Source organism: Strongylocentrotus purpuratus, unplaced genomic scaffold (assembly GCF_000002235.5).
Source record: "Strongylocentrotus purpuratus isolate Spur 01 unplaced genomic scaffold, Spur_5.0 spur5_scaffold_10, whole genome shotgun sequence".
Classification (NCBI taxonomy): Eukaryota; Metazoa; Echinodermata; class Echinoidea; order Camarodonta; family Strongylocentrotidae; genus Strongylocentrotus; species Strongylocentrotus purpuratus.
The window spans coordinates 21,201,250-21,224,874 of NW_022145595.1; the positions used below are offsets into that span (position 1 = coordinate 21,201,250).

The 23,625-nt window shown below is 37.9% G+C and overlaps 2 protein-coding genes across 4 annotated transcripts; one reads left to right on the forward strand and one right to left on the reverse strand.

Annotated features, from left to right (window-relative positions):
- Positions 1-398: 398 nt before the first annotated feature.
- Positions 399-12,473, forward strand: LOC115918097 (cytochrome P450 4V2-like). 2 transcript variants are annotated; one of them, XM_030979747.1, is made up of 12 exons: positions 399-521; positions 3,018-3,230; positions 3,722-3,840; positions 5,093-5,178; positions 7,405-7,598; positions 8,327-8,396; positions 8,709-8,835; positions 9,481-9,663; positions 10,284-10,386; positions 10,874-11,008; positions 11,450-11,629; positions 12,251-12,473. In XM_030979747.1, exons 2-12 carry the CDS (start codon positions 3,065-3,067, stop codon positions 12,412-12,414), a joined length of 1,527 nt encoding a protein of 508 aa, XP_030835607.1. In that variant the 5' UTR covers positions 399-521; positions 3,018-3,064; the 3' UTR covers positions 12,415-12,473. The 2 variants fall into 2 exon arrangements, with proteins under 2 accessions (XP_030835607.1, XP_030835606.1); XM_030979746.1 differs by lacking the exon at positions 399-521 and having other exon boundaries at positions 2,867-3,230.
- Positions 12,474-14,495: 2,022 nt separating this feature from the next.
- LOC115918029 (S-crystallin 4-like) lies at positions 14,496-22,548 on the reverse strand. Of its 2 annotated transcripts, none has more exons than XM_030979748.1 (6): positions 22,275-22,548; positions 20,618-20,759; positions 18,795-18,887; positions 17,190-17,305; positions 15,914-16,021; positions 14,496-15,335 (listed from the first exon to the last, which is right to left on the reverse strand). In XM_030979748.1, exons 2-6 carry the CDS (start codon positions 20,757-20,759, stop codon positions 15,165-15,167), a joined length of 630 nt encoding a protein of 209 aa, XP_030835608.1. In that variant the 5' UTR covers positions 22,275-22,548; the 3' UTR covers positions 14,496-15,164. The 2 variants fall into 2 exon arrangements, with proteins under 2 accessions (XP_030835608.1, XP_030835609.1); XM_030979749.1 differs by having other exon boundaries at positions 22,299-22,405.
- Between the last annotated feature and the right edge of the window lie 1,077 nt (positions 22,549-23,625).

Sequence of the window (23,625 nt, forward strand, 5' to 3'; positions counted from 1 at the left end):
AATCGTTTGATGATCTACATTTGATAATGACACTATTTATTATTTATTTTAGGAGAATTTATATGTATATGTTTCTTTTTGAAAAATTTTAGCCCCAAAACTTGTTTGGGTTATTCGTGATAAATCAAATGGATCGTGACAAAGACTATGTTCTTGAGCTGCTAGTATCGCGATATATCGATATCATGTCTGTCATGGCTTTGTGAAACGGTTTATCCACTTCATGACATCTGCGTAGGTCGCCGACAAAGATATGACTGTCATGGAGTTGGTTTCTGGTGAATGGACTTTGTCCTACTGAACAAGACAGACCAATAAATGCGCGAAGAATCAATTTATGTATCACTGTACCCGAACTGATCGCCTGCTTATAAACAGTAATTGTCACGTCCGTGTTCTCTCTATATAGCTAAAGGCACGAATACAGGGTGTACTGAAGCACAAAGACAACTTGGCAAACCAAGAATCAACATTGAAGAGGTGGATTTAATCAGGGAATTGTTACAGACTGTTGTAGCTAGGTATTCATTTATCATTTCTGTCTTCAATTTTTAAATTTGAGACGATTTTGATCTCCATCTACAGTAAGTGAAGGTACATGTAGTATGAATTCGATATAATTGTAGCCTAAAATCAGCCGCTTCTGCTTACGACGTCATCATCATAATCATCAAAATAAAATAAATGAACGGTGTTTGATAGAGAATCCAGAATGTGCGTTGAGGTAGGTCTATACCTCCTCTCATTAGTTTGTTCAGTATTATATACAGGTCCTTCGAAATCAAAAGGCATGTTTTTGCTAACTATATATACAGTGCGTCCCAGATTATAATTAATAAATGACACTTATTTGTAAAGCTCAGATCCACCTTTTTTCATTTGATGCAACTCATATGATGCCTTTGTCACACATGAGTGATTAAAAACAATTCGAAGGGTACCAAAAAATCATTTGGTGAACTGTATCTGAATTTCAAAGAGAAAATCACATTTCAAGAAAGTTCATTTTTTGCCCTTTCATATGACACCTCAGTCAGGAAAAAGGAGCCAGGAATAACAAAGTTCCGTTTAAAGTATTGCTCGCATTTCCGTTATTTTATAAAAACGAGTCCGTTCCAGCGTCTGCATGCCCTAACTACAAAACCGACGAAAGACTCCATGCAGACTTCACGATCAGCCTTTTGTCAACTATGTTTGTTGCTACGGCAGGCAGCCAGTAAAAACGAATCCGTTTAATAAAATTATAGAAATGCAAGCAGTACATTGAACAAAGAGAACTTTGTTATTCCTGGCTCAATTTTCCAGATCGAGGTGTCATAATGAAAGGGGAGGAAATGAACTTTTTAGAATTGTGATTTTCTTTTTGAAATTCAGATACTGCTCGCAAATTGCTTTTTGGTACCCTCTCTTCAAATTGTTTTAAATCACTAATGCATGAAATATGCATCATATCAGTTGCATTGACTGAAAGAAGAGGTTCTAAGCTTTACAAATATGTGTCATTTATCAATTATAATTGCGATTAAGTTATGATATAACATCGATAATTCTCGGGTTCGTCTTTTCTGGGACACACTGTAAAGCCCCAGTCCCATATAAAGCCGGACCAGCACGGACGAGCACGGACCACTCCGGACCATCCCGGACCATGGTCTGGGGTGATCCGGGATGGTCCGGGATGTTTTGTTCAAAAAATCGCAACCGCCGACCGTCTCCCCGGACCCAACACGGTACCACTACGGACCGCCCCCGACCGTCCGGGCGTAGCCCCGGCAGCAGTACAGATCATTCCAGACCCAGCACGGAGCCGCCACGGACCGTCCCGGACCACCCCGGTGCCAACACGGTGCCAACACGGATGACACCGGACCATCCCGGTGCCAACACGGATTCCGGGATGATCCGTGTTGGCACCGGGATGGTCCGGGATCATCCGTAGGGGCGACGGGGTGATCCGGGGTCAATAACTCACTCCCGGACTGCCACGGATCAACACGGACCGCCCCGGCGCCACTACGGATGACCCCGGACCCAGCACGGTGGCTACACGGATCACCCCGGATCAAACTATTGTCCCGGACCGTCCCGGACCACCCCGGCAGTTTTTGACCGTCAAAAACATCCGGGGTCGACTCCCGGACCGCCCAGGATCTTCCAGGACCATCCAGGACCATCCAGGACTACCCCGGTGCCAACACGGTGTCAACACGGACCGAATCCCGGATCACCCCGGATGGGGTCCTGGATGGTCCTGGATGGTCCTGGGCGGTCCGGGAGTCGACCCCGGATGTTTTTGACGGTCAAAAACTGCCGGGGTGGTCCGGGACGGTCCGGGACAATAGTTTGATCCGGGGTGATCCGTGTAGCCACCGTGCTGGGTCCGGGGTCATCCGTAGTGGCGCCGGGGCGGTCCGTGTTGATCCGTGGCAGTCCGGGAGTGAGTTATTGACCGCCCAGGACCATCCAGGACCATCCAGGACCATCCAGGACCATCCAGGACACCCCGGTGCCAACACGGTGTCAACACGGACCGAATCCCGGATCACCCCGGATGGGGTCCGGGATGGTCCGGGACGGTCCGGGACGTATATGGGACTGTAGCTTTTAAAGCATCACACTTTTTGAACAAAACATCCCGGACCATCCCGGATCACCCCAGACCATGGTCCGGGATGGTCCGGAGTGGTCCGTGCTCGTCCGTGCTGGTCCAGCTTTATATGGGACTGGGGCTTAAGGAACATCCATTCACTGCTATCATGTAAAAATGTTTAGAACAGGTGTCATATGCATATTCACCTGTTCTACACATTTTTACATAATAGCAGTGAAGGGATATTCCTTTGTCTACCTGAGGAACTGTATATTTTGTCCTTTTTCTTTGTTCGTCATATTCATAGTGATAATTCGCAACGAAGTACTTTACAAAGACGTATGAATTAAATTTGATTACAATGCGAAAATGGTCACTTAAAAGGTTGCTATTAAAATCTTGGTTTTATCCAATTTTGAGCACACAGAGCTCCATAATATAAGAGGTGATTAGACAGACCACGTACTCGACATCATGGAATACGGTATCGTCCTCCCAATCATTCTCATCCTCGTCTCCGTGGTCGTGACATTCCTCCTCGCCAAGGCCATCCGTATCTTCGTCCTCATCAGCAGGTTCGATGGACCACCGGCACTACCTCTTGTAGGCAATGCCCACGAATTCAAGAGCGATCAAAGGGGTAAGATTGTGATCTTCATGCTGTCTGAACGCTATTGAAAAAGGAGTATGTTTAATTTGTTTTGCCTACACATTACCGACCACATTTCAAATTTCAGTATTTCTGATCGCTGTATATAAAGCTGATATCCCTATACTACTACTAATACTACTACTACTACTACTACTACTACTACTGATATTACTACGTACTACTTCTCCTGCTACTACTGCTACTACCACCACCACCACCACCACCACCACCTCCACCACTACTGGGACATTCTCTCTATGATATCCTTCTAACCTAACACCTGCAATATATACTCACATCGTGAAACACGCTTTACAATGATTTCAATATTGAGAAATGTCTCTCTTTGCATTTCTTTAAGAATCATTTTCTCTGGATTGTTCGTGGTGATTTATTAAACAGTCCATCAGTTTACATTCAGTCAATCAATCACCCAGCCTGTACTGCTGCTTCTCATCTTTTCTTCTCCAACTTGCCAGAATTCTTCGTTGACATGACAACTCTCATGGAGGAGTACAGGGCGAGGAGTGGAGGGCTTCTTAAGATGTGGCTTGGACCGGTCCCATCACTCACCCTCTACAAAGCCAAGCATGTTGAGGTGACTATATCATGATATAAATGGATATATGAACAGACACGTTTACAGATTAAGTTTACAAGAGAAAATGAAATTTTAGGATTTGAAGGTCGGAAAGGGAAATGATGCACTCAATTACATAGTAACTGATAAAGCAACAGATTTTCTCAGAAAAGCTGAGCAACAGGGATCCTAGATTTGGCATAATGAAAAAAAGTTGTTAAATGTTAAAGGTTAAAAGATATATTTACAATTAAGCTGATAATATGTGTAGAAAATTGTTATTTAGTGGCAGTCACTTCACTTTATCAATTGAAGTAGCCTGTGGAGGGCTGAAATATATATATATTTAATGTTGAGGTGACTGTTTGTTTTTACTAAAATTGCTCCTGCGACAATAAACCGATTTACGAACATTTTCAAATGTATTGGTTTTCTTTCCTGGAAACCTAGTATTCCAATAACCTAATATCAATTGATGAACTACAATACTTGAAATACAGTCCGCTAATATCACTTGGTGCTATGTCGTGCAAGCCTCTGGTAAGCTTTCAGATTGTCCAGAACAACCTTTGTTTGAATTATTTTTTAATAGGCCTAAACCGGTCTATTGCTCCGTGTCAATTTTCCTACACTAACCTAACTGTTACAGTCACCCCTGGATCTAACCCTATAACCAAAAAACAAACACCTGTAACCCAAATGCAGTCCTGATCCTAACCCTAGCCGTATTCCTTTGACGAATATATATATATGCGTAAATAAAGATAAAGATATATGACAAATTATCAGATATGAAAATATTTTTACAAAAATTCTGCGCTGTTTAAAACTTTTAGATTATTCTACTTTGATTAGGGAAAAACACGAACAGTTACCTGAATGGCGTAGCGTGTGTCCTGCTATTGAGAGGGCGCTGGCAGAGACATGGAGGGAGGGAGGGAGGGGGGGGGGGGGTCTAGTAATATATATATATATATATATATATATATATATATATACATATATATTTAAACTTCTTTTGATACACCAGTCTCATTCTGAAAATTATATGGTGATTTACAAGGCCTCTGTTTACAAGAATGTGTGGTATGAGATTTCATTTAAAAATAATTATTTCCACCTCCCTGGAATAACTCACTAGCTCTGGTTGGCCAATCAAGTGGTTCACCTTATCTCACAATGACTAAGGTAATACCTCCCTCCCCCCCCCCCCCCCCCCACCATGTAAATGTTATCTCTCAAACTAGATCCCTCACTTTATTACACACAGGTGATACTGAACAACAGCCGACACATCAAGAAAGGATACCTGTATAAGTTTCTAGAACCATGGCTTGGGTTAGGATTATTAACAAGGTAAGAATTATTCGATTGTGTTTAACCCCCCCCCCCCCCTCCCTCTAAATTGCGTATTTCTGTACTGCTACGGTTTTTCATCTACAATGTCTAGTTTATCAGGAACCAGTTTTGGAAACGCCTCCCTCTCATAAAATGAAATGGAAGCTCTTATTACCAATCATGTGAAAGAATATGTTTTGACTAATACGTGATGATACAAATTTTGCCGGGAAACCGCCTACTTATTGATATATTTGGTAAATTGTTATATCTATCTGGACCGGATAGATATCGCGCACTTGTTGCGTAGTCCCATATACATCTTTCTGTGTACAGTGCTTGTAACTTTAGCTAGACTGGGCCAAATTTCTTATCATTTTGAAGATTCCAGAATTTTGCAGTACACACCAATACTTATATGCTAGATGATCAACCTTTTCTGATCGATTCCACAACGTTTCTTTTACAATGAAATCGCATGACCAGAACTAGTCTTTATCTTTAAAGTAAGTATGTAAATATTTAATTAATTACTGGGATAAAAAATACAAGATAATATCAAAGATGGTTTCTGATGCTTCACCCATATAGGTAGACACACTTTAATGGGCACATAATCATTATGTAAATATTTCAATTGTATGTTGATTAAAGGAAACCTAAACCCAAAGAATAAGTGTAGGTATTCTGAAAAATGAGATGTATTCCTGCACTTTGATGTACACTATTCCTTACGAAAATGTACAAGATATATATAAATGAAGATATTCCTGGCATGACGTGATGCCTTTCGGCATGATATGGGCGCAGCCATTTTCTTTAAAATGTGACGTACCTGTTGAAGTTGATGTATCATGCACCAAGCTTTAGTAAGAAAGAATTTTTAAATCAATAACGAAACCTTTACTTTTCAATAAAAACAAATAATAACTGAGATGATAGAAATTATATTAGGTAAAAAATAAAAAATAAATAATAGGGGCACAATTGTAACAAAATTTCTTTATAAATACTACACTATAGCAGTTGACAAATCTATTTCATTTATGAGAAACCTTCACCCCAGAAGAGCACTAACTTAATTATGCCATTTGCGTTCTGGCAATTATAGTACAAAGGATAATAGCAGGTGAATGAAATGCTTCACCACCACACACACCTGGGAAGGAAGCATCCATAAATTTGAATACATTTACTTGATAAACGACTTCGCATAGTTCGTCACATTATCAAGAAAATGGCGATGCCTATGTCGTGCTGAGAAACTGTACTATATATGTTTGCTTTATACCTCTCTCATACACTTCGGTGGGGAATCTTGTAGATTTATGGGCAATAATATAATAAATCTCTCAGAATAAGTTAAGTTGTTACCTGGGGTTCGGTTTCCTTTAAGTGATTAAACACATCAGCTGTATGAGAACTAAATATCTACGTGTTAATCTTCCTAGATTACACTTGATCAAATACACTATTCAAACAAGTTCTAACATAATGATTATCACAATGCTCTCGTTGTTACTTCAGCATCATGTTTGCTAATACTGAATCATGCAGACCAAAAAATATATTAAAAGAAAGAATGAAAATTGGCACGCATTCAATTGATCCAAAAGTATTTTTACTTTGCCCACCATTACAAAAAAAATCGATATAGATAATATAGTTACCAATACAAAGTTACCTAGTGTCGTGAACTAATTTAAGTTGAACGCACTTGTTAAAATCAAAGTACAAGATGAACATAGAACTGCGAGAGGAAAATTGGCACAATAAGTAAACAGAGCCTCGTTGACATATCAAAACAGTGTAACCCTTGTGACCATCCTGATAAGAACACAAGATAATAATTTTTTTTTAAATATAGTAAATATATTGGTTTAATGTGCTTGCTAGAATGAGACAAAAACGACGTGGAAGAATATGTGAATACAAAGTAGACTTACGTCCCACTTGTACCTACCCAACATACATGAAGAAGCGTTCATAATAACTGATTGTTTTTGATATCTTCGATAAACACACACCAGATCATAACATTAAATTCATAAATGAGCTGGTTCGCTCATCGAAGAAAACAATTGACAATGTTTTTTTTTGGGGGGGGGAACCAATTTTTTTTTTTTTTTTTTTTTTTTTTTTTGCGAATTCTAAAGCACAACTTAAGTTCTACCACTGAGCCTTGGCGCCACCTCGAATCACCATGAAGACTATATATAACTATCATGACCAATCTTTCTGCAGCTGGGGTCAGAAATGGTTTCATCGACGGAAGATGCTCACTCCGACCTTCCATTTCTCCATCCTGCAAAGTTTCATGGATGTTTTCAACGAGCAGAGCATGATCTTGGTCAAGAAACTCGAAAAGTTTGCAGAGAAATCTGAGACGGTCAACATTTTCCCGCTCGTCGCCTATTGCGTACTGGATATCATATGCAGTGAGTAAGGAAATGTCTTTGGCACACAATAAAAGGGGTCTCGAGGTTTTGTGCACCATAGGTTCTACGAATTGTTAGGTTTGGGGTTCAATTTCCTAATGGTAAATGAATCTAAATATATGGCAGCTGAATTACATTACCTTGTTGAAGGAGACGAAACAAGCAATAACCAAACGAAAATCATTATTATGTATATCGTATTATCAAGAACAGAATATATCAATGTTTTATATTTTAAGTGTTCTTGTAAAACTATGTCTGATCGGTTTTTATCTATTTCATTTTGTTTATTTCATTTCCATTTCCAAACATAAAATAAAACAAAATATAACATGTTGTCAAGTTCAGGGCATGGTTAATAATCACGAACAAATAAACAAACTTACAATTGATAAAATTACAGCGTGACTTGGATCATGAATAACTAACAATTACGTAAATTTCCCATAATGTACCAAAATTGTATAATGCGATTTCTCCCGTCAATTCTCAAACAACTGAACAAAACAAGACAGAGGCTGATATGGAAGCCACAGGCTTGAAAATTAAAGGCCCCTGGGCGAAACAAATATCCATGTACAAATTATATTGGACGACCAAATGAAATAAAATGAAATTGCCACTCCAAGTCGTCATAACATATAATTCTCCTGTCACATATTAATGTTCAAAGAGAAAGAGAGAATATTTGGTTTATCATAATCATACTCTATATAATTTACCCACAGTTACCGCGATGGGACGTTCTTCCAACGCACAAGAAAATAGTGAAAATGAATATGTGAAAGCTGTTGGAAGGTAAACAAAAAATACCATCAGTTGACATGCCACATCTGGTAGTTAAACCATTCGTTCTCTCGTCTCTTCCTTCGACTTATCTATGGTATTGATATCAATTTACCATTGTTTACCCTTTAATTACCTTTTTAATACCATTTATTGAAAATAATGATAAAATATAAATTAATAATCATCGTAGAAGTACATGTAGTAGTAGTAGTAGCAGCAGTATTATCAGTAGTTAATAGTAGGAATAGTAATATAAGTAATGTTCTTTGCCATGTTTACAATTATACTCGCTGTGGATAATCTTCATATATAACTTCACAGAATGAGTGAATTGGTGACGATACGAGGAAAGAATCCTTTGCTCTGGCCCGACTTCATCTTTGACAAAATAAAAACCGGTAAAGAACATAAAGAAACCCTGAAAATCCTTCATGGTGTAACCAACAAAGTAAGTTTATTTTATCACTACCATGACAATCAATATTGTTAACGTTTTAATGAATTTTCAGTAAGATTTCGTGTTGGGGGTCGGAGAGAGTAAATGTGAAATATTGCTACAACTAGCTTTGTAAATGGGTGTCGAGCCGGGACAATTGTTGATCCCACAGCAATTTGCACATTTTGTGGGTTTGTGGTAATAACAATAACATGGTAAAATATATTTAAGTTTCACGTAATGAGCCATGATAATTGTTGTTATTGATATTGTTATGGATATTAGTATTGTTATCATTATTATTATAATTATTATCATTATTATTGATAGTAGTACTGTGGTAGTAGTAGTGGTAGTAGTAGTAGTGGTAGTAGTAGTAGCAGTAGTAGTAGTAGTAGTACTAGGAGTATTATTATTAGTATAGTAGTAGTAGTAGTAATAGTAGTAGTAGTAGTAGTAATAGTAGTAGTAGTAGTAGTAATAGTAGTAGTAGTAGTAGTAGTAGTAGTAGTAGTAGTAGTAATAGTAGTATTAATAATAATGTTAATATTGTTATGTATTATTATTTTCCCCTTTATTATCAATAACCTTATCGTCATAAAACTATTATTATTATCATCACCAAATTATTATTTATTACCATGACTTATCATATAGATGATACAGGAAAGACTGAAGGAGTCTCCAAAAGACACTAACACGGATGATGATGATGTTGATGTTGTTGCTAGGACACGTAAGAGAATCGCATTCCTAGATCTTCTTCTTCAGATGCACCGAGAAGATGCGAGCTTCACCCTGGGTGATATCCGCGAAGAAGTAGACACGTTCATGTTTGAAGTAAGAAGGATGAAATTCATTTTGGTTCGAACTTTGTAGTTATTCCTTCTTTTTCAGGGAAGGCTGGCCTTGGTATAGACGGTAGTAAACAGATACCTTGCATGTTCAAGAAATGATAGTCACTGTAACGCGCGATGAGTCAACGGCATGCTAACGATCCGACTACGACCCAAATCTCTTCTACGACTGGGAGCCCAATGGATCGCAGTCAAGGCTTATAGCACCTTGGACTCTCCCATAAAGAACTTAGTGTAATCGTAGTCTGATCATTTCCCTGTGCGGTGGGCAGTCATCTATATTCTTCATGTCATGTCATAATCATATAGCTCATGATCAAATGGGACATGGGCAGCTCTAAAGGAATTATAATTCTGCCTATATATGTACATGGACTATTACTATTTCTAATCAGTAGCATTTCTTTACCGATTTTTACACAATGGTACAATCGTATTACCATTAAGGGTAGCTGATAATGTTATGTAGGTAGCCTGTATATGGCTTAATGGGTGCCTATAACAATTAAAACAGTTCACATTTCAAGATAACATCTCTATTTAAAACACAAAATTGATCTGATGTTGCTGGATTTTTTTTTTTACCCCCCCCTCATTTTACAGGGTCACGACACCACGGCTGCTGCGGCAGGCTGGGCAATCCTCCTCATCGGCCATCACCCGGATGTACAGGCACGACTACATATGGAAATAGACGAGGTCTTTGGTATGTCTAATAAAACAAAGATTATTGAGGCTGGACGGATCCAGGGGGCAATGGGACATGCCCCCTCGGCAAAACTGTGCCCCCCCCCCCCGCTCCTCCCGAAAAAGGAGGACAAACCACTCGAAACAGATAGCCTAGTCAGAAATTTATCCTAGAAATAAAAGGCTTACCCCTAAAATGCGCCAATTTTTTAAAGTTTTTTTGGTATAAAAGTAATTTTTTAAAATTTTAAATATTGTTTATCTTATTAAACTAGGCCTATTTTAAATCGGGATGACAATAATAACTACCAAGTCTGTTTTGCATCTTGGTCCTGAATTGTTTGTTTGCTTACTTGTCAGAGAGATGTGGAGTAATACCTTAACATCAACGTTTTAAAGGCGATTTCGGCCCATGCATTACAATTGGCTAATTCCTGAAAAGTTTTACTTTAATTTTTCTTTTAATACATGTTTAACATAATCTTACTCTTTTACTTTCCATACAGGTGACTCCATGCGGCCCGTGACGTCAGATGACCTGTCTAGGCTCCAGTATCTCACATGCGTCGTCAAAGAAACACTTCGCCTCATCCCTTCGGTCCCCAGTATCTTTAGAAAACTCGATGAGGATATAATGTTAGGTAATTTCATCTATCGATAAGTTTTACAGTGTTCCGTCTATCACTTTTTTGTATTATCATTTTAATTTGCTCCCTTCTTTTTCCCCATTCTTCATGTCCGTTTCCGACGCTGATTTTTGCGGAGTTGAATCATCAGGCGGTTCGATAATCGGTGGATAAAATTCAGGAAGTAATTGGACTGTTGGAGGTATTGGACCCATGTAGCCCCCGATCCCCACCACCCATCCGTACCTTAGATCCACGCAAGTTGTTTCACCCGTTCCGAACATACGGCGCCATACAATGCAAAACGTCATCTGCTGGTCAATGATACAACTTCCCAATGCCTGAAGCTCCTATCTACAGCTAGGCTTGTACAGCATTACCATGTTTACGTACCAACCTGAAAGTATTTTTGTTACGTTTTATCTGTTTCTACCTCTCTATCAAATAAATTATCAGATGGCAAGGTGGTTCCTAAAGAGACCCTGGTGGCCTTAAGCATCTACGGCCTTCACCAAGACCCGGACGAATTCCCTAATCCTGAACGGTTTGACCCGGATCGGTTCCTTCCCGTGAATGCCGAAGAAAGACATCCGTACGCCTATGTGCCGTTTTCAGCTGGGCCAAGAAACTGCATTGGTAAGACAAACCCCAGCAAGGGTTTAGTAATGTCTTCCTTTTTATTTTTCTTCTCGTTTGGGGTGGGGGGGGGGGGGGAACTGGTAATACATGGATGAAAGTTAGGGGAGTGGAGCGACCGATAACAAGGGCAAGCGAGAATTCATGCCCTTAGCAGAATAGGGAATCGATCTACTTTCTGCGTTTATGTTTTTATAATATCTTCAGATTTTAAAATGCAAGAGAAAAAAAAACAGAAGCACGCAGTTGTTTATTTTTGTTTGTATTTATTTTATAAAATCAACAATAATGGGAAAATTCATCTTCCTATCCCCTATCTTTATAGCGACGTCCCCTGCACAATTATCACAGACTGGCTCACGAAAGGGAGGAGGGAGGGTAGAACACATCGCAAAGACTTCAATAACAATGAGCCTAGGTCAATTAAAACAGTCTTGTGCGTCACCTATTGAATAGGTTTGAATTGGCTCCATAGGTTGATTTCTCGAACGCATTTGTGATCGTGTTACTAGTAAATAGACAGACAGACGGATAGATAAATACATGCAGATATAATGGTTTTACCGTGACTCCTTTGTAACAGTTTGTACCCTTTGACCTCTACCTTCAACATTAACACAGGTCAGAAATTTGCCATGATGGAGGACAAAATAATCCTAGCCAGTATTCTCCGAAGATTCTCCATCAAATCGATCCAGACCATAGACGAAGCCAAACCTGCAGGGCAGCTCATCCTAAGACCCGCAGAAGGCAACATGCTTGTCAACTTAAGCCGGAGAAAATAGCTTGCCAAGAACAAGACGACAAAGCCAACCCAGCGCGTAGAAGTAGTAGTAGTAGTAGTAGTAGTAGTAGTACATGTAGTAGGATCAAATCATCATTATAATTCGTCCTTGTTTTCACGAAGTGACGGTAGTGAGGAAAATCGTAACGCAAAGTGAATGCAATTTTTTTTCACTACCGTCACTTCGTGAAAACAGCGACGAATTAATTAATGACACATAATATTTGGAAAGCTTAGATCCTCCTCTTTCATTTGATGCAACTCATGTGATACGAATTCGTTTTCACTGGCTCCCTGCCGTAGCAACAAGCAGAATTGACAACAGACTTTACTCCGTTTCGTAGACAATCAGCCATGCATGAAGTCTTTCGTCTAAGGCTGATTGTCAACGAAACGGAGTTTAATAAGTATTTTGTTAATTCCGTTTGCTGCTACAGCAGACAGCCAGCGAAAACGAATTCGTTTGATAAAATTATGGAAATGCAAGCACTACTTTAAACAAACAGAACTTTTTTATTCCTAGCTCATTTTTCCTGACTGAGGTGTCATATGAAAGGGCAGAAACTCAACTTTCTAGAAATGTGATTTTCTTTTTGAAATTCAGATACCGTCCGCCAAATGACTTTTTGTTTTCCTCTCTTCAACTTCATTTTAATCACTCATGCGTGAAATATGGATTATACGAGTTGCATCAAATGAAAGAGGAGGATATAAGCTTTCCAAATATGTGTCACTTATTAATTATAATTGTGATTAAGTTAAGATAAAACATCGATAATTCTCGGTTTCGTTTTTTCTGGGACGCACTGTATAATGATTTGATCCTATTACATGTACTACTGCTACTACTATTAGTACTACTACTAATAATGATAATAATAATAATAATCCTATTACTAATATTGGTGGGAAAAAAAACTCAAAGGAATATAAAAACAACAAGACTGCGATATCTAATAGAATTCTGTAAAATCTTATAAAACTATCCCTTTTCATTTTTCCTGGGCGTCAAATCACAAAAAGTGTGTCTACAAAAATAGAATTACAGTGAATAATTTATGTTTGAACGATATGTTATATATACGTAACCACTACAGTATTTTGTCTTATGGCAATTGAAGAAATATTCAGAGGTACTCATGTTATCGTATTTTATTACAAACGAAAATGCAGTTTGTGCGTGTTTTTAAAGAAAAACGACAGCCATATAATATATAATCTTTTAAAGCATGATATATTTTAAAGAATTATATAGTTTCTTTAATCTTTAAACATTGTACTTTGTGAAAAAGATCACGCCCGTTGTTGATTAGACGTGGCGTGTCATGATTATGATAGTAGTTTTTATAATCGTTTTCACTTTTCAGTCAGAGATTGTAGTTGTTTTCTCATAGTCGTTACACAATAAGATTGAATTGTGCAAGCAAAATGATAAGTTTTTTTTAAGTACAAAGTGTTTATTATAAGAAAGAGTGAATGCATATAGCTTACACCAAAGTTAATGAATAGGATCTTTTGCTGCCATGTAATGATAACCAATATTTGTTTACTTTAAATTTGGTCACAAGATGAGATGATTTGGTATTAAAAACAAGGATGTATTTATGTTGATTGAAACTACCTTTTTGTTATACATTCTTGTAAAGAAAATTAACAATGTGTACAAAACTCGATATGTGAAATATGAAAATAAACTGACCTTGAATCTTGAACCTTGAGATTTTCTCTTTGCAACTTTGCTAAATATAATCGACCTCTCAAGATTACCCAAGACAAGATTTTGTGTCTCTACGACTCGGTTGTGGCAATCCTTTCTTCTGAATTTTGCATTTTTTTTTAGAAATCAGAGCTATATCGTTTTCTTACCCAAGGATTTATCCATCATCAATACATGCTTGTGTCATGGCTAAATACTGAATACTTTCATGTTTTCAATGTCAAGTCATTGGCGGATTTGGGAGCATAACCCCCCCCCCCCCATGGCATACCTACAGTTAACATCCACAAACGCACACGCGCGCACACACACGCACATACCCACACGCACACTCACACAAATTAAACGCGCAAGTAAATCATGAATTTTATTATAGTGTTTTTTTAATAACTTAAAACAGTGAAGTAGTAATCATTATAAATTTCAACAGAAACACGTTGACATAATGAAACTATAATTATTTAGATTTACGGATACTATCCTGCAATAATAAAGTTTGGTGGACAAATTTTGGGATAAATATGTTAGATATAATTGGATTTATTTTTTCCAATTCCCATCTATTGCGCCTATTGAAACAGATTTCTTTGTAAAAGAAATGTTCTGTTGTCTTCCAGGTATTTTGGCTGAATCTGTCTTTACGGTCACATTGGTTAAACTGTAAGTTCATTCTATATGTTAGTAAAAATGTAAAATGAAAATGGATCTTTCTATAATGGTAAACTTAATAGCACAAAAGGGTTATTTTACAAGAATTGCGATCGATTACATAATGCAGCGACGGCTCCCCTTGTAGATTCCTCTGAAAGACAGTCTGTACTAGTTATATATACTTGCGCCCTCTATATAACAAACAATGCCTAATCGGTTACCATTGGTCCCCCATGATCGTCTTTTTCTTATTTTAATTGAGAGCTGAGTTGATGAGATAACCACCTGTCCAGTGACCATGCAGGGAGGTCTAATCCTTCCTGGCCAAACTAATACAGACGGACTTTAAAATGCCCAAGGTCAACCTAAGAGGACTCCAGACTTTAGATATCCATCTCTCCTTTCGGTCTCTTCTCCAACCAGGCGGCGACATTGGGTTCTACCTTCACGCGGTCAAGGAAAGCTTGCATTGGTGGGTTCTTGGTCAGTATGTCTGCGTGCTTGGTGGACAACTGCTCGAGGAGGTTGAAGAGCGCTAGATCTGCCAATGTTACCTGATTGGAAGACATTACACAAGAGGACGCAAGTTAAAACGGAGAAGAAATACTAAAGTAGGACTGGATCTACCATCTGATTTTAATTAGATCAGACGGCGCAAATCAGGGGGGCGTTTCACAAAACTTTTCATCAGTGACAAATGACTGTTTTTGTTATATTAGCTACTGAAATCCTTGCTTCTGATTGGTTATCAGCAGATTTGTCACTGATTTTTGTCATTTGTCATTGAAAAAAGGCTTTGTGAAACGGGCCCCCAAAAGAGGAAGACATACTACCCATAATTATGTCTTTGAGATCCAGAAGGGCGTTTACTTATACGCTTAAACACAGACTTAACGCCCTTCTTGCTCTTAACAGACTGTATATAGGGCTATCGATACCTGTCAATGCCCCTGATGTGTAAGATATCAGAATAAAGAATGCAAGTAAGAAAGGCGGAAGAAATGATTTGTTGATGCAGCGGTAGATGGAGAGGGAAGGTAGAACGAGATGTGGAGTAGGTTAGACGATTGGGTCAAGTGTGGGTAATATATTTGGGTTTTTTTTTCATTCATGTTGTGTCTATGATACCTACCGTATTTCCAACAAGGAATCCTTTGTCGTCACCATTCTTTTCCAACCAGCCAGTAAACACGGACATGTAAGTTTCAGACTTCTTCACGAACGCTGTCGTCATATCCTCCTAAAAATATAAATGCGTATTTGTCACAGTGAATTTACATACTGTCAATTATACTGCGATACGGAGGTGGGGAGGGACGTAAAGGGACATGATTCTGGTACGAGTATAACCTCGCACAACTATTTGCTACAAAAACTCCCCTAGGACAAGTAACCCAGGACCATTATGCCCTTTGTCAATTACTACTCTCGGAAAACGGCGTCGTAAGATCCCGGCGTATGATATATAATAGGGACTTTTAGATTCTGCACGACGAGAGCGTGGACTGCCCTTTTAAGGCAATGTGACGTCACTGCCAGTGCCTTAAAGGGACGTCACATTGCCTTAAAAGGGCAGTCCACGTTCGCGTCGTGCAGAATCTAAAAGTCCCTAATGATTCTACCCCCTTCCCCGATAGCTACCCTAACTACACATATTATGACGAGTGGAAAACGAATGCAATCAACAACATGTTTTAAGGCTTTTTTATCGCTTGATCTTTGCAATATATTAATTGTCTCTTAATTGTTCCTTCTTCTTTCCTCTGACCTGTAAAATATCAAGATAATCTACCAATAAAAGCCTATAAAAGGACTTATGTTTAATGATGTCGTTTTCATATTGCGTAGTGGCGCGTGGTGCGTAAGCGCCACCTGTCGGCAGTGTTTGGATAATGGTCATAAAACGCTATTTTGTGCTATAGAGAAAAATAGGAAGTTAAGAAAACGTACTGATGAAGGGACAAAATCGCTAACCTCATTGACAAAAAGATCAACGTATTGATAGTAAGAAAATAGAATTTTATTTATAATAGTAGAGGTGTCGTGGTCGAGTGGATACGTCGACGGACTGTCGATCTTATGGTCCGCGATTCGAGTCCCGCCGCAGCACTAATGTCCTTTGGCAAGACATTGATCTACATTTGCCACACTGAACCCAGGTGATGTAAATGGGTACCTGGCAGGAATTAATTCCTTGAAATGCTAGTGCGCCGCAGTGGCTGCCTTGCTAAAGCCAGGGTAATAATCGGGGCAGCGCCAGGAGCGTCACAACGTGACGGACATGTGCGCTATATAAGAAGCCACCATTATTATTATTATTATTATTATTATAATAGAGAATGTGAGTTTTTTTTATAAATAGTAAAGAACAAGAGTTAAAAATGATAATAGCATAAATCAAACCAAACCTTTCGCTTGGCGTCTTTCTCGAAGATAAGTTCAAACATCTCATTGAGCATGTCAGTGCATAGATCACTCATCATGTCAACCATAGTCATCTCCTTCTCATCCTTACCAGCCAGCCCTGAAGAAAAAGAAATATGAATAAAAGTAAATAAAGCCATGTTGATAATCATTACTAATACTCACGAATAATTAAAGGGACTTGGTAACATTGTTCAGATGAGAGAAAGTGGTGCTAAGGTAGTGACTTCAATGATAGATGTACGATTAAAGATAATCTGAAAGTTTAAGTGAAAACGGACTATTATTAACGATAACAATTGAGAAAAACTGAACTGATCGATACCTTAATTCTCCCAACAATATTATTACAATTCAATTACATTTTAGGTTAATGTAAATCCTCACAAAGCAATGGTTTGGCTCTATATACCATTCCAGACATTTAAGTTTTGACAGATTTTTAAAAGCCTGTCTGGGAAAAAAAAAATTAAAAATGGGAGAATTCAATTTTAATTACTGTTAGACGGTGTTGCACAGTAACAATTTTTTTGAAAACTATTAATATCTTAGTAGTTTTAGAATATTTTCAAGATTTTTGTTACATGTTAGAGGGTTAGTACAGTAAAAGAAAGATAATATGTTACATTTCATACAAAAATTACGCAATCTTTAAATCAACCTTCAACAATGTTACCGTGTCACTTTAACGTATAGGAGATGGAGAAAGAAAGGCTTGAAAAAAACTAAAATATGATGAGGAAGAAGAAATCTGAGATTTGAGAATTTGGGTGAAAGATGTTGATGATGAGGAGAGTGGAAATGATGACGATTGACCATGATGGTAATGATGCTTGAGACGATGATGATAATCATGATGATGTTGGTGATGATTGTGATGATTGTGATGATATTTATAATCATGATAATGTTGATGAGGAGGACAATTTCAAATTATGATATTGTTTATATAGTTTAATGTTGTTGATGATAATGTAATTAATGATGATAATTTCATTTGATTTAATGTATTGATTTGTCCAATGCACTTTATCATGTATATTTGTTTAGCTCACAAATGGTTCGTACTTTCTGTTCATGACCCAAAAGAAAAATGACACAAAGATACTAGCTGGTTCTATAGGATTAAGCTAAGTTTATGCCATTCCACTGTCAATATACATAATCTATAAAATAACAATTGTTTAAAATTAGACGAGAAAAGAAGAAAAATGATGACGATGAAGATGATGGTATTTGTGATAATGTTACTTGTGAACAATGATGTTGGTTAGTATTCGGATGAAGAGACGAATGAAGACGATGATCATGACATAAATTGGAGGCGGGTGTCAATGATGCTAAAATTAAACATAAAGATACCAAATTCTAAGGTGTGCATGTCTTTCTCAAATAATTAGGCTGTTAGGCTTTCTGCTCAATCTTGAGCCTCAACTCTTTCATGATGTCTCTCCAAAACTAGCTTCAGTATGTCTTTCTTCAAAACGTTAAACTATCATCTGATTTAGTAGTTCTTATAATCATGATAATATTTCTTGTAATGTCAAGTGTATGATAATTTACTCATATTTAACATCATTTCATCTTACCAAATTTTCTTGCGAGATGGCGAGCTATGACCATACTTTGCATCATGGTCATCCCATCCAAGTCCATGACTGGACAACAGCCCATTGGGAATCCTGAATATGAAAGAAAAAGTCAAAAAGCGTTTAACGTTTTATAATTTATATTTGTTACCAGTTGTAATGCACAAAATAATGCTCCTGTGACGATTACTCCGCGGTGAAGACACAAACCACCAATGTCTAACTTCCAACCCTGAACCATACTATATCTTTTCATAAACCTCAGCCTAAACTTGAGGAATTCATAGTTATAAGCATTTAGGTTAGTCAGGAATCCCATGACTTTTACATGCCGATCGCCTATCTGATTATCAAGATATCTATGATCGGAATTCGAAATTTCAAAAATCGTTTTCCCAACGGTTTTTTAATATTACACTTCAGTCTTTTGGGGGGATGGAGTATAGTTAACCGTTTACTCAAAGACTTTTACTTCGTTGAGGCACTTCATGCTCATGAAGCGAAATTTGTTTAGGGCTTCAATATTAAACTATATCACAGACATTGATAACACATATAGGGCCATGCATCTCAGATTTGTAAAACTGGAAACATTGTTAAACATTGCCTTTAATCTAAGACCGACTTGTAGCCCTAACCCTAACCCTAACTATAACTGACGAAATAAAGCCTGGAACAATATTGTCACAGGACCCAATGCCAGATTGGTTGTACGGCAATCGCTCCGGTGATAACGGGTATGATGTTTGATTTAGCGCTATAGATTAGTGTTCGGCAAATTGTCGTCGGTCAACGTTTTGAGGCTATTCATTGGTATTTCATGCCGGCGATGTTATTTCTTTTACTTCTACCTCTTCTAATTATGTATGCTTCACAATCTGCCTTCTTCCTCACATCATATTGACTCCCTAGCCATGACCAGTAAATCCTCATCGCAAACATGGTTTCGTGAATTAATCGTGGATCTTTTCTTTTCGCTTTAACGTGTGATTCTGTGCTTTCAGATAAGAATGGGTGTGCTTTCAGATAAGAATGGGTGTGGGATTTAGTGGGTTTGGAAGGTGCGCCATGGAATTCGGTTGGTAAACTGTGAACAAAGTTATCTGCGTTTTGTTGGATCTTCGCAAACAGATATTTGCCCAAAAGATCAAGTATTTAAAAACCATATGTGAATGCACGCATCAGTGTAGGCTATTTGGCAAAGTAGGTTCTCAAACAGATTTTATGTTTAAATATACCATTTGTGCACACACCCACATCGGGATGGTAATCTTATCACAAAAAGAAAAACGATTGGTTTGCATTATTGCATGAAAAGAGGTAAGAAGTATAACATTCCAACTTTATGGTCAATAGTGAACTAAAAGTTAGCGGACTAACTTTAGTCCATGGCTTAATCCACCGACTAAGTATGGAATGCCAAGTGTCCATATGAATATGTTTTTGAATAATTTAATATGTCACTAAATTAAAATAAAATGTAATAACATAATTAATAAACAAAATATAACTATGATATAATTATGTTTTCATGGTTATTTAGGGACATAGCAAATTATTCAAAAATATATTTATATGGACACCTGGCATTCCATACTTAGTCGGTGGATTAAACCATGGACTAAAGTTAGTCCGCTTTCGAGAATACCATCCATGAGTATCTATTTCTCTCGGAAGGACCATTTTTTCAGTGATATTATATCTGACACATGATTGGTCAAACCTTTTCTTTGAAGGAAAGTAATGTAAATGTATAAAATACATCGGGGAAAAGAAATCACACAGTTTGAAGCTGAAAGAGATGGGGTCATGTCATCACTTACTTGACCTGTCTGTCTTGCTGCTGTCCCACTCGGCATGCAGAATTCGTACGTCTTCGTACTCGACCTGGGCCTGTGCGAAGACCAGGCGAATCACCTCACCTCGTCCACGGACGTCGAAATAGGTCAGCTTGTACGTCGACATCTGGGGGGGGGGGGGGTGAAGATAAGAGAAATTGTTTAAAGGTATAGACCAGTTTTGGAAACGCCCCCACCCCCTCTCGAAAAAATGAAGTGGAAGCTCTCATTACCAATCATGTGAAACAATATGTTTTGACTAATACGTGATGTTAGAAATTTTGCCATGAAAGCGTCTACTAATTGATATATTTGGTAAATTATCATATCGATCCGACCTGGATAGATAAAGCGAATGCACTTCAAGATTGAAGATTTTGGCATATTATATTTCTGCTTTTGGGGGGATTTAGGTTGAAGTATTGCCATCTAAACCTCTGAGTGCAATATTTAAACAATATTGAATGGATATTTTGCACCAAAACCCTTAAACCACAATTCTACCAAAGTTGGTCTATACCTTTAATTGTTATGAGAATAATATTACTTGAGCAGCTAACAAGAACAGCTGAAGACAGAAAGCTATGGCGAGCTTGTGTCTTCACATTCTCAAGGTCCATTTCATTGTCACCCCAGCAACCTCCAAGTTATGATAACTAGAAATCCACTCATAAAAGGGTTGGCCAAGAAAAATTGGTAACATTAGGTAACATAATGTTCACTGCATTTTGGGATAAAAGTTAACCAACTTTTTAAACCCAATGTTGGATAATTGCGATGCCTAGCATACGATAGTTTTACTATCACTACGACCGTCATGATCTCAATCTATTATTGTTCATGTGACACATTTAGACCAATCGTGATGCAAGATTCTTAGTACATGTTTTGGGATATAAAAAGATATAAAAAAAAAAAAAATAATAATAATCGTACAACTAAAGAATTATAACGCCTGAATAACTACAGTCCATCAAGTCTGCCACAAACGTGAGGGATCTGGAATAATAAGGACAAAGGGAGTAGGGGGTTGGGTTGATACGAAAACGCGAAACTCTTTTAATATCTCGACATTGATTTTTTTTCGAGGCAGGGTTGAGTCTTGACAACCATCCTTACGCGCCCCTAATATCGGAGGTCTATCCAAACCCAAGCACTATTGTATTTCCCCTAAACCGGAGTCGCGGCCCATTTGGACCAAATGGAAACCAATTTCCTTAACTCTTTTAATTCTCTTAAATAAAATCAAAACAAGTTGACAAACATGGGGAAAAATAATTTAATTTTAAATCATATATTAAATTCAGTATTCGCAGAATGAAAACATCACTTGAATTAAACCAGGCAGGGAACAAACCTCTAATTTAAAACAAGATAATATAAACGTGCCTTGCCAAAATCATCGTGTCGTCAGTACAAAGAGAAATGTATTGTTTAATAGCAATACATAAATATCAAGATGGTTTATTACGTTATAATATCTCACATGTCTAACGTTTGAATTCCGTCGTGGGTTAGTTCTATAAAACAGCAATACTCCATGAGAAAAAATACTGCAAGGTGATTTATCATAATTCAGCATTAATTATCATAAAAGTGATTAGACAATGGAATTTAGAAGAAAAAAAGTAACGACGCTTACCTTCGGAAGCTAATTACCGTGTACCTTTTGAGAGAGGAAAGAGACACCAAAAGGAGAGGAGGTCTTTGAAGTGTGTTCGATTCGCTGCTTTGATTACGATGACTTGTCCTTGGATCCTGCGTTTGAAGCCTTTTAACGTGGCCGAATTTCAAGTGGTCAAAGGGTCAAACAATAGCTAGTTGATTTCTAGTTAGTCTCGACAGCGGAAGCGGCTTCTGATTGGTCAGTAAAAGGGGATAGGGAGCTCCAAATAGTATAGGTTTTGAATGCTATGGGAGGCATCGCTGTTTCTATTGTCTCAAGGCCTGGGACGTTACATCCTCCTGATATGACCGCGCCTCGGGCTAAAATCACGACTCCGATTTCGACCAATCAGATGGCTAGATTTCTAAAGAGAGGTATATAATTCCCATAGATACGTGGGAGGGAACTATACTGTTGCCCATGAAGTTAGAATAAAGTTGTCTCACCTCCTTTCATGAAAGGAATTGGGGAGTATGATTCTTGAAAGGTAACGTTTATATCTTCTCAGGACTTTATTGATCAATCTAAGAGTCATAGAGATTGATATTTTGGGTTCTGAGAAGGTATTACCTATCTCAAGAATAAACATATTGTCAAAAACATTTCGTCAAAAACATTTCATAAAAAGAGGTTAACAAAATTAATCCGACTTTATGGGCACCAATGTCCATGAAACAACCTACGACCGCTGACGCGCAAGCGTCTATGTCACAACTATATCTCTAAATGCGCTATGGGCCAAGCTAGCGGTGAACAAATGAGTTATGCAAGAGTTCAAACAACATGGTCTGTTTTGCATAATCGTTATGCATACGAAGAGGGGCGTAGGCCTTCACAATAATGACTCTGTATAAACAGACTTGTTGTAAATTGACGATGATAAGTCTTGAACGCCCACTCTGAATTGCATTAAAAATTAAACACAATCAATTGAACCATTAAAGTCATTTCGAGAATATAATCCTGACTCTAATTTGTGCACGGAAACCCTATTTTCTTGGGGATATTTTGGATACACTATTCAAAATACACATGAATTGCACATTTTTGCTTTAGGGCGAAGCCTTCAGTTTTCATCATATTGATGAAGAAAGAAAAGAAAAACTTGGGCCCCTATTCATAAAACCTTAGTGAGCCTTGTTGTTAGTATGTACTATAGCCTAATTAATTGACAACTATAGCTTCGTAAGGGTTTATGAATATGAACCCAGACTCTTAAGGAAAAGCTCAAAATGTGGGTTACTAAACTGTTTGAGACGCCTGTCGAAAAGAGAAAACCCCATTTCCAATTGCCCGATTTGTTTTTTTCATTCTGTGGAATAGTTTC

Bases quoted from the DNA above. Each gene is read 5' to 3' on its own strand.
- LOC115918097 (XM_030979747.1), top strand. From the start codon at position 3,065: ATGGAATACGGTATCGTCCTCCCAATCATTCTCATCCTCGTCTCCGTG. The intron at 8,836-9,480 runs GTAAGTTTATTT...CTTATCATATAG, and splicing joins TTCATGGTGTAACCAACAAA to ATGATACAGGAAAGACTGAA. The intron at 10,387-10,873 runs GTATGTCTAATA...CTTTCCATACAG, and splicing joins GGAAATAGACGAGGTCTTTG to GTGACTCCATGCGGCCCGTG.
- LOC115918029 (XM_030979748.1), bottom strand. From the start codon at position 20,759: ATGTCGACGTACAAGCTGACCTATTTCGACGTCCGTGGACGAGGTGAG. The intron at 16,022-17,189 runs GTTTGGTTTGAT...TTATATTTTTAG, and splicing joins AGAAAGACGCCAAGCGAAAG to GAGGATATGACGACAGCGTT. The intron at 15,336-15,913 runs GTAGGTATCATA...TCTTCCAATCAG, and splicing joins GATTCCTTGTTGGAAATACG to GTAACATTGGCAGATCTAGC.